The sequence below is a fragment of the Rutidosis leptorrhynchoides genome, chromosome 7 (genome assembly GCF_046630445.1).
Source record: "Rutidosis leptorrhynchoides isolate AG116_Rl617_1_P2 chromosome 7, CSIRO_AGI_Rlap_v1, whole genome shotgun sequence".
NCBI classification, from domain to species: Eukaryota; Viridiplantae; Streptophyta; class Magnoliopsida; order Asterales; family Asteraceae; genus Rutidosis; species Rutidosis leptorrhynchoides.
Window position 1 is genome coordinate 313,645,695 of NC_092339.1, and position 11,268 is coordinate 313,656,962.

General features: G+C 35.6%; 1 protein-coding gene across 1 annotated transcript; it reads right to left on the reverse strand.

The window, feature by feature from the left end:
• Positions 1 to 3,292: 3,292 nt before the first annotated feature.
• Positions 3,293 to 3,817, reverse strand: LOC139860181 (uncharacterized). The gene has a single exon (XM_071848953.1). It carries the CDS (start codon positions 3,815 to 3,817, stop codon positions 3,293 to 3,295), a length of 525 nt encoding a protein of 174 aa, XP_071705054.1.
• Positions 3,818 to 11,268: the final 7,451 nt, after the last annotated feature.

An 11,268-nucleotide genomic window follows, 5' to 3' on the forward strand; every position in this document is an offset into this window, starting at 1 on the left:
CAAACTTGCTGAACCGCATAGGAGATATCCGGTCACGTGAAAGTGAGATATTGGAGTGCACCCGTTAAACTTTGATATTGAGTGATGTTGGCATACGGGCGGCCCTTTTTGGAGCTGATTTTGCCTATGATGTCAACAGGTGTGGAAACGGGGTTGCACTTTGTAAGGCCCGAGCGAGGAATAATAGCATTAGCATACGCCTGTTGTGTTAAGAAAAGTCCATGTGAGGTTCGAACGACCAAAATACCCAAAAAAGAATGTAACGGGCCTAAATCTTTCATAGAAAACTCATGTGACAATAAACGCATAAGTTTCTTACGTAACATATGGCTAGACGTGGTAAGAACAATGTCATCGACATATAATAAGAGATAAGCGATATCCTGTCCATGGTGATATATAAAAAGTGAATGATCACACTTGCTATGAGTGAAGCCAATGGTGGATGCGAAATTAGCAAAACGTAGATACCAAGCCCGAGGTGCTTGTTTTAAATCGTATAGTGAGCGTTTCAAAAGGCAAACGTGATCCGGATATCTCGAATCCTTAAAACCCATAGGTTGATACATGTACACAGTTTCATTTAGATTGCCAAGGAAAAATGCATTTTTGACGTCTATTTGATGAATGAGCCACGATTTAGAAACCGCAATACTAAGTACCATACATATAGTTGCCGGTTTGACAACGGGACTAAACGTCTCATGACAATCAATACCAATATGTTGAGATCTCCCGTCACTGACGAGGCAAGCTTTATATCTCTCAAACATTCCATCCGACTTGGTTTTGTGCCTGAAAATCCATATAGATCTAATAACCTGCATGTTAGGTAAACATGGTACAAGTACCCATGTATTATTATTCATTAAAGCTGTATATTCGTCGGTTATGGCACGTTTCCAATTAGGGTCGGATAAGGCGTCTTTGGAGTTTGAAGGAAGAGGGGAGAGAGAGAGGTGGTGGCAGTTAAATTAAAGGGGATTTTAGGTTTGACAATACCCGACATACTACGTGTAACAATATTTTGAATGGGAGCAGTAGGATTAGTAGTAGGAGGACTAGAGGGTAGTGTAGTAGTAGGACTTGTATTTGTATGAGAAGTAGTCGTGTTATCAGTAGAAGTAGTATGATTAGTAGTAGTAGGACTAGAGGGTGGTGTAGTAAGTGAATCATTATTTTCTGGAAGGGAAGTATTATTTGTAGAATGAGGATTAGGAGTATTTGTAGGATGAGTATTTGGACAGGTAGGAATATTTGGAGTAGTATGTGGATCGAAAGATGGGCTAGTCATAGAAGGCCCATTAGGAGAAGTAGTTGTAGAAGTTGTGGGGCTAGTCATAGTAGGCGTAGATATTTGCTGCATTGGAAGATTGGTGTCATCAGTACAGAAAGAGTAATTGGAAGAAGTTGTGGGGTTTATTTTTGAGAAAGGAAAGGTAGTTTCATCAAAAATGACATGTCTAGAAATGATTATTTTGCGAGTTGATAAGTCATAGCATTTGTAACCTCGATGATTAGATGGATAACCCAAGAAAACACATGGAGTTGATTGGGACTCAAGTTTATTAATCTTTGTAGGAGGAAAGAGAGGGTAACATAGGCAACCAAAAACTCGTAAGTTAGAATATGAGGGGATACGATTATATAGTTTTTGAGTGGGGGAGATGTTTTGAAGAAGTTTGGTTGGAAGAATGTTGATGAGATAGGTTGCCATTTCAAGAGCATGGTGCCAAAAACGTGGAGGAACGGAAGAATGAGATAAAAGAGTGCGCATAATATTATTAATAGCACGAATTTTTCTTTCGGCTTTTCCGTTTTGAGAGGAGGTGTAGGGGCAAGAGAAATGGAATGTCATGCCATTTGTAGTACAAAAATTGTGAAATAATGTATTGTTATACTCCGTTCCATTATTACATTGTAATTGTTTAATTTGAGCACCAAATTGAGTTTGTACAAAGGCGTGAAAAGATTGAAATATTTGAAAGACTTGTGACTTGTGTCCAATGGGATATGTCCATAGAAAGTTTGTATAATTGTCAAGAAAAAAAAGATAATATTGATGTCCACTACTACTAACAACAGGAGATGTCCATAAATCACTATGCACTATTTCAAAAGGAGAAAAAGTAGAAGTGTGTGATGTATAAAACGGTAATTGAGTCTGTTTGCCAAAAACACATGATTGACAAAATTTATTACTAGTGTTCAAATTACAAGTAATCAGACATTTATTTCTAAGAGATTTTAAAACATCGCCACCCGAATGTCCGAGGCGATGATGCCATAAATCTTGAGACAAAGCGATAAAAGTTGAAGGTTTGTTGAGTTGGTGCAGCATGGAAGAATGGAGTGGATATAGGTCCCCGGTGCTGTTGCATCTAAGGATGGTGGTCCCCTTTGGATAGTCCTTCACAGTAAAACCAAAAGGGTCAAAAGAAATAGAAATATTATTATCAGTTGTTAAACGTCTTACAGAGATTAGATTTTTAACCAATTGAGGAGCAAATAAGATATTAGATATAAATAATGGTTTGTTAGGTGTAGGGATAGAGGTGTGACCAAATCCATTAACTGGAATACGATTGCCATTCCCAACTAAAATATATTTAGGATAGCTTGAATGAACATAAGACATGAGTTTACCTTGTGACTCGGTCATGTGTGATGAGGCCCCCGTGTCCATATACCAATTATTATCCTCAGGCGGATTTAAGCTCATCGTATACATAGTCGATTTGATGTCCATGGGCGCATTTGAATTAATAGAAGGTGCATATGGTGAAGCATTTGGCCTTGGGCCCAACAGGCCCGGTTGTCCACTAGAGGTATTAGGTCGTGGCTAAGGAGCAGTTGGATAAGGGCAAGGGGCGGGAGTCCAGTTTTGTTGCCAGGCCTATGATATATAATTAGGTTGATGTTGCCAACCTGATTGCCAATTGGAATTGAATGGGGCAGTACCGGAATAATTATTATCGGAGAATGGGCTACCTCTACCTCTGTAATTCGTACCCCGACCACGATATCCCCAACGATTAGATGATCGACCGCGCTGATAATTGCCAGAACCACGACCGGTATTAGGTGGAGTAGGCAGCTGGGAGGATTTAGGGTTCGAAGTGGTAGCGACGAGAGCAGTATCTGCGATGGTGGAATTGGAAGAGGCTTGCTTTGCTTTACGACTTTCTTCCAATGTTAATTTGGATCGAGCAACATAAAAACTTGGAAGCTTGTCCATGTGAGTAATTTGTGAAGCAACTGATTCATAAGCAGGGCTCAACCCCGTAACCATTTATAAAACGAGGTGATCTTCTTCAATTGTAGGTCCAACATTGGACAATTGGTCGGATATAACTTTAAGTTCTTCACAATAATCAGAAAAATTAGAAAAATTGTCAAGTTTTGTGTTGTGGAATTTGTGTAGCAGGTAGACATGATAAGAATTGCAATTGTCATGAAACAGATTCTTCAACCGATCCCAAGCTTGTTGAGCAGTTGAGTTGGTTTTCATGACTGTGCGAAACATGTTCTTAGATATAGTTCCATATATCCACTGTAGTACAATAGCATCAAGCCGATCCCATAGAGCAGGATTCGGTGGAGTGGGTGGATTGGTAATATCGGATGAAGAAGCAGTAACAGAAGCATCCGTGGATTCAGGGATGATATGATCAATGTCAGAGAAAGCCCTACAATAGATCTTGAACAATTCTGCCCAAGATTCATACAATCCGTTTTCCATCTCAAGAACGATGGGAATGAAGTTTCTGATATTGTTAACAGTTGTTGCAGGATGAATCTGACTATTTGCAGCCATTATGATTGTTGTAATTGTATTGAAAAAGAGATAGAGAAGGGGATTGAAAAGAAGATATTTGGCACCTAAACTGATACCAGGAAAAAATGACAACTTGTGATTTTCTCATTAGCATAATACGGTATTTATACACCTGTGAATACAACCGATCCTATGTAATCATCCCATGATCTTAGGGATTGAGTTGACTAATGTTATCTAGACTATACATAATACACGTACAAGATCTATTCTATATATAAGTCTATATTTGATACAGATGTACAAATGTAAGTATGTCAACAGGATATTCGGTTAATAAAATCTTTTATTCCAAACCACTAAATTTAATAAATCTCATAGTCATAGGCTATCAAGCAAATGCTCATGTTCATACCTTAGACAAATTCTCTCCCAGATCAATCCCAATTGTTCTACTTGGCTATTCATTAACCCAAAAAGGATACATCTTGTACAATATTTCCACACATAAAGTCTTTACACCAGACATGTCACCTTCAATGAATATATCTATCCTTTAAAAAAAAAAAAACACTCTAGACAACACTCTCACATTCAACAATTCCTCATCTTCTGAAACCCACTTTCACATTCCAACACCTGTAATTCCATCTACTACAGACTTACCAACTTCCACATCACCAACTCCTTCCTCTGATCCAAATAATAACTCACTCACACACTCAACTACATCCTCATTCTCCAACAATGAAATGACAGATACATCTCACACTAATCAAACCAACACATCTCACATTAATCCTACCATTAATCAATAACCTACACAAAGAAAATCTCAAAGACAACACTCACTTCCCATCAAATACAAAGACTACCACATTAGCTTACCTTCCACTCACCAAATTCATAATCTCGCCAAATATCATCACTCTAAATACATCAACTATCTCACCATCTCATCATCTCTTATAAGATAGGTTATCTACTGTGTCAATTCCCTAGTTGAACCACACACCTACAAATAAGCATCTAAAGATGAGAAATGACAAGACGCTATGAACAAAGAGTTACAAGCACATAAGTCTAATAATACTTGGACATGTAAGTAACTAGAGGGGGGGCGGTGAATAGTTACTTAATAAGATTTTTAAAACTTTTTCGATGATCAATAAAATTTGAACAATACTTGATCACGTTAGTCAACTCAAACCAATGTGTGGTGTGTTTATGTTTGTAATAATGCAAAATATAAAGTAAAGAGCATAAACACAAGGATTTATAGTGGTTCGGGTGGATGTTAACTAATTCACCTTAATCCACTCCCCGATTCACTAATCAGGATTTTTGCTTCACTAAGCACCTTTCTCCAAATTCGGTGGAGATCCGATTTACAAGCCTTATACTTCTCCTCAGACAACAAACCTAATCCTTCTATCCCTTTGAAGGATTACCTCCAACTTAGATCAACTTGTCTTCACCTTGAACAAGTATTAATCCCCAATGAGATTAATCAAGTCTCTAGTTCCCTTTAAGGAAGATGATAGCTAAGCTAGCATATGCTTCTAATTACAAAATACAAAGACTCTCCCTTTTCAGTGATGACAATTCTAAGACAATTCTAAGGATTAATACAACACTAAGTAAACTCACAAAGATAAGAATTTGAAAGTAAGTTTACAAACACCCCTTTTATAATCTATGAGATTATAAAGCTTCTCTTGCTAATCACAAACATATGTATGAGTGTTATGTTCTTATGATTCTCTAATGATTTTGAGTTGTAGCATGCAAGAGGTCCAAGTCTTCAAAGTTCCCAAGCCTTGCTATTTATATGGAGAGATAAACAAGTCAGGCATGTCTGCGGCTTGACCCACGGTCGACCGTGGGTCGACCGCACGCGGTTCAGTCCAAAATATGTATCTGTTGTATAGCCGTTTGAATTAGTTTTGGACATCAGTATTTGGAAACTTTACTTCATTTAACATCTGCAAAATATGCCCAACATCCTATACAAGTACTATATGCATTAAATGTCCATTTTTCTTAGATGTATTGCCTTAATAGTGACTCATCATGCTCAAAGTGGAAAGTTTAACATTCTTGGATACAAGTCATGATAATCATTTAAGGCAATCTATGTTTTATCATAATCCTTTATTTGTAATTAACACATTTTCTAAATCTCTATTGGTTGGTCAACATGTCATTGATGACACAAACCCACTTTAATCACAAAGAATGCTAATATTCAAATTTGAACTTGTTTGTTCTTAATTAAGTGTGTTAATGATGTCTTAACAATTTAAGCAAGTAATAACAATTAAGCATGTTGCAAGACATCAATTTAAATCAAGTTATAAACTCAATTTTAGACTTAGGCAAACCTATGTGTGTTAATTATTCATTGTCTTTTAAGATCACTAGATTATGACATTTTAAGCATTATCCAAGTAGCACAAGCATATAATGAAGTAGTCCAAATACTAGTTGGTGGAATCCAACTTGTAACACATAGCAAGACATGGTTCATGCATACACATATTTAATAACTACTTAGCATTTAGCACTTAGCACATAGTCAAATAATACACATGTATTAATAGCAAGTAGTCAAATAATATTCAGGTAATGACTAGCAAGAGATCACTAAATAATTTAGAAGTAAACACATAGTGATAACATAGCATCAAGCTAAGGCTATGTAAGTTTTACTTGCAAAATGGCATTTGCAAGATTAATGTATAAGTATCCATTAATATCCGACACATGTACAAGGAAGGAGAAATTCTTGGTTGGGACTTGGTGACCATCCTAAGAATGTCTAGATACATTTTAGATGTACATGTTTTCCTAAAACACTTATGTGTTTTCCTTAATCAAGGCTTAATCGTCATTAAGGTGTCATTAGGCGTGATTAATCTAGATTAGTGTTCTAGTGACCAAAACTCCTTTGGATATGAAGGAGGCAACTATTCTAAGCATGTTTGAATAGGTTTAATGAATTATAGATGCCCCGAAGTAGGTGAACCAAAATGGATGGATTTTGGGATAGAAGCTTCTACGATCGATCCACGGTCGGCCATGGAGTCAACTGTGCAACCCTGATTTCATAATTCTGGGTGCATGTTTCCACGGTCTGACCTACGGTCGACCGTGGTCCTAACCGTGTAGTTTACGTTTTAAGCTTTATTTGGTTTTGGTCTTTTGCTAGAACAAGTGTGGATTAGTGAACTTGTTTATTTATGTCAAGATGTCTACCATCACCTTTAGTTATGTGCATATGTCATCATCAAACCACTTATTGTTATGCGTTAGGATTAGTATAGTCATTAAGCATAATCTCATGTTAACTCACATTCTCCCCCAACAGGACCATTACTACTTTACCACCCAACAAAGCACCCATTAGATGCAAATGGGTGTATACAATAAAACTCAATGCTAATGAAACTGTTGAAAGGTAAAAATAAAGTTGGTGGCAAAAGGCTTCACACAACAAAAAGGCACATATTACACTGAAACCTTTGCACCTATTGCAAAATGGTAACAGTTAGAGCACTACTTGCCATTGCAATCCATCACAACTAGTCTATACAACAATTAAACATCAACAATGCATTTTTTCATGGTGATCTACATGAGGAGGTCTACATGACTCTCCCACAAGGTTACACCAAAACTGTTCCAGCAAAATCGGTATGCAGATTGGTCAAATCACTTTATGGACTGAAACAAGCTAAGATACAGTGGTTTACAAAGCTTACTAGTTTTTTTAACTCAACAAGGCTTTAAAAAAAGTTATGCTGACACTTCTTTGATGACTCTCATTCAAAACAATGTTTTTCAAGTTATTGTAATCTATGTGGATGACCTCCTTATCGCTGGAAACAATCCAGGCATTATTTCATATGTCAAAACTAAACTACATGATAGATTCATCATAGAGGACCTGGGTACCATCAACTACAATCTAGGCATTGAGTTTCTCAGGAATAAAGATGGGATCAACATGTCACAAAGAAAATATGCACTAGAACTGCTTCATACAGTTGTCATATGATGTCGTGCGAGGTGTATATGAAATAGTATTAATTTAAATACGAAATATGACGAAATATTACACAAGTTTTAATTATTTATTTACAAATGAGATATACCTAAACCTTGCTACAACACTATAGGCAGTGTACCTAATCGTAGAGTAGTATAGTTTTTAGTAAGTCCGGTTCGTTCCACAGGTAGCGGGCTTATTGTACACTATATTTTAATTAACTATATTTGTACAAAATATATTATATTAATAATATATAAAAGGGGGTTTTACCGTTTAATGACCGGTTTGTCGATTTTATATTTTAAGCGAAGCGTAAAGTAAATGACGATATTTAAATAACAATATAAAATAAATAACAATAATTAAAATGACAATAAATAAAAGTACGAGGAAATATTAAATAAAATATATTATGCTTATTTAAACTTCCGTAATCATGATGTTTGACGTGTTGATTTTTAGTTTATTCCCATGGGTTACTTGTTCTTTGTCCTGGATTATTTAATATGCCCGTCTGGTTTTTGTCCATAACAGTCCATCAGTCATAAATATAAAGTGCGAGTGTCCTCATCAAATTATCCTTATATCCGAAGTCAAATATTCCAACTAATTGGGGACTTAAACTGTAACAAGGTTTTAATACTTTGTTTAATAATTACACCAGGATATCGACTGCGTGTAATCCAAGGTTTAATACTTTGTTAACAATTACGCCAAGTGTCCTTGTACATAATTTCACCCCTGCTTTAATAATTTCATAGACTATTAATCCATTCCCGTGTCCGGTTAAATGAACGATTATTCGTACATATAAATATTAGGCCCATCGTGTCCGATCGAGTGTATATGGTTATTTATAGGGACGTCCAATTGTAAATCTTTATATTAAAATTAACAAACTATCATTTAGTTAAACAAATATAAAGCCCATTAATAGCCCATAGTCTAATTTCCACAAGTGTCGTTCTTTTGTCCAAACCCCAATTATAGTACAAAGCCCAATTACCCCGTCTTTAATATTTAGTCCAACATCATGATTACTTTGGCTCAAATAAGCATAATAATAATTTAAGTACGAGACATTAATTTAAAAAGGAGAACATAACTTACATTGAGTATTTATCGCGTAGTGTTACACGGACAGAATTTCGACTTCAAAAACCCGTAAAAATAACTTTTACATAACCCGAACTAATCTAATATAAAACTACCCTATACTATATATATTATATATATATATATATATATATATATATATATATATATATATATATATATATATATATATATATATATATATTTATTTATTTATTACAGAGTATTATTATTATTATTTATATTTTTTTTTTATATATTAAAATCGAACGAATGCATGGCCTTTTATAGGCATTTTGATTTCTGACAGCTCCGCGAGTCGTGGAGTTTTATGCCTGCAAACTCCGCGAGTCGTGGAGTTTGAAAATCCAGCGCAGGATCCTTTGTCTCATAGCTTGTCGACATGATTATATATATATATTTATAATATATAAATAATTTATATAATTATTTATATATTATATTTTATTCTTGTGCATAGTTGACTCATAATTTTTAGTCCGTTGCGTCGGGCGTTGATAGTTGACTCATGTCCCGGTTCCGGATTTTCGAACGCCTTTTCGTATAATTTAATATCTTGTACTTTGCGTTCCGCAACTTGTACTTTTTTCATTTTTAGATGTTTCTCATCAATAAATTGAACCTTTTGAATTGTATCTTGTACATTTGAGCTTTTTGGACGTTTGTGTCTTCAAATCTTCGTTTTTGCCTTTTGTCTTCGCACTTATTTATTTAAACAATTACAATGAAAATATAATACAATTACATATGAAAACCTATTATTTAGGAGGGATTTTACTATGAAATATATGTTCCTTTTTAGCCTTATCAAATATCCCCACACTTGAGCGTTGCTTGTCCTCAAGCAATACAGAACTTGAAATAAAAACATACATGAATCACTTTTTTATTCATCACACTTTGTACATTAGTGATTTTGATATGGTGGTATAAACAATGATAGTAACGATAGAACCATGGTTAAAGGTGGGTGTGTCATCCACAGTTGCCTCGGGTTTAGATCAACGACACTTGCAATCAAATAGCCTATTTACTTTCGGTTTCCAAAGCAAAGTGCACATTTGAAAGGCGGTTTACAGTCCCACATGACTATGAAAATGTAGATCCTTAAGGAAATTGGATCTTTATGAAAATATTTGATCTTTTGAAAATTCAATCTAGCTTTTACCCTAGATAAGTTTTCAGGAATAACCCTTCACCGGTGTTGCAAAATATTTTTGTGGGTTTCAGATTTGAAAATTTTAGCTCAAAACTTATGGTTTTGTGTCACCCACTTGCTAACCTTGTATTAGGAAAGCAACACGTCCAGTATACTTGCTCCGTATATTACCTTTCGGTAAACTACCGTCCGGTTGTAAAGGAAAGCGTTGAACAAGCAACTGTTAAGGCAATGTCCCCTGACATGCTTTTAATTATGGTCTATAACGTGTCGGACGCAATTACTATCCTTGGTAGGAGCAATAGTAAAGCTCACCCTTATAATTTTTCGGTCTGGCACAAGGTCCTGTCTTCGACCATGCTATGCAACCACCGTTCTTACGGTTGACACCCGATTTGGTTCAGGTGACCTAATGAATTCCAGGTGAATTCCTAGGATTTTACGTTCAATGGTAATGAACGCATTGAAAATAGGTTTTCAGAAAACAAATCGGTTTTAATTTTGATCAAAATATTTTCTCGTTCAAGCTCGAGTTTATATATCATTGAATTCCATGAGTTTGTAATTCTCAATCTTTAAAGTCAATCTCAAGGATTGAGTAATATCAGGCTTAAAAGCTGATTTTTAATCTTTAAGGAGATTATCCTCTCTGGGGATCTGATTCATTAGTCTTATCAAGCTAATTTGCACGGCGCCCTCCCCATTTTACGAGACAGACCCCCTCATGGTTAGGATAAGTCTGACCACTTGGCGACCCTGTTTGATGCTGAGGTCCGTGGATTTCCTGCTGATTTTAGTGATGACTTTTCTAGATTTTTCGTCAACCTACAACTGGTCTGGACGACAACTTCTTGACCTAAATCTAAAAGCGCGTGTCTTTTTCGGAAGACTTTACTTCCTTTTAATGATGGAATTGATTCATTGTGTAGATCCATCTTTTCTTTTCTTTCATTGGGTAAAATAGTTAATTTAGTCCAAAACAAAAGCACCTGCAATAAACTTTACAGAAACATGTGATAGATAGTTTTTAATTGAATAACTTGGCACATTCTCCCCACACTTAGTTTCTTTCTTTGCCTTTTTATTCTCCTTTATTCCATTTTAAATGAATTCAATCATTTTAGGGTGTTTCTCAATTTATGTCCTTTCCGAGGTAACGAT

What these genes read in the sequence shown, in the direction of transcription:
- LOC139860181 (XM_071848953.1), bottom strand. Translation starts at nt 3,817, where the DNA reads ATGGCTGCAAATAGTCAGATTCATCCTGCAACAACTGTTAACAATATC.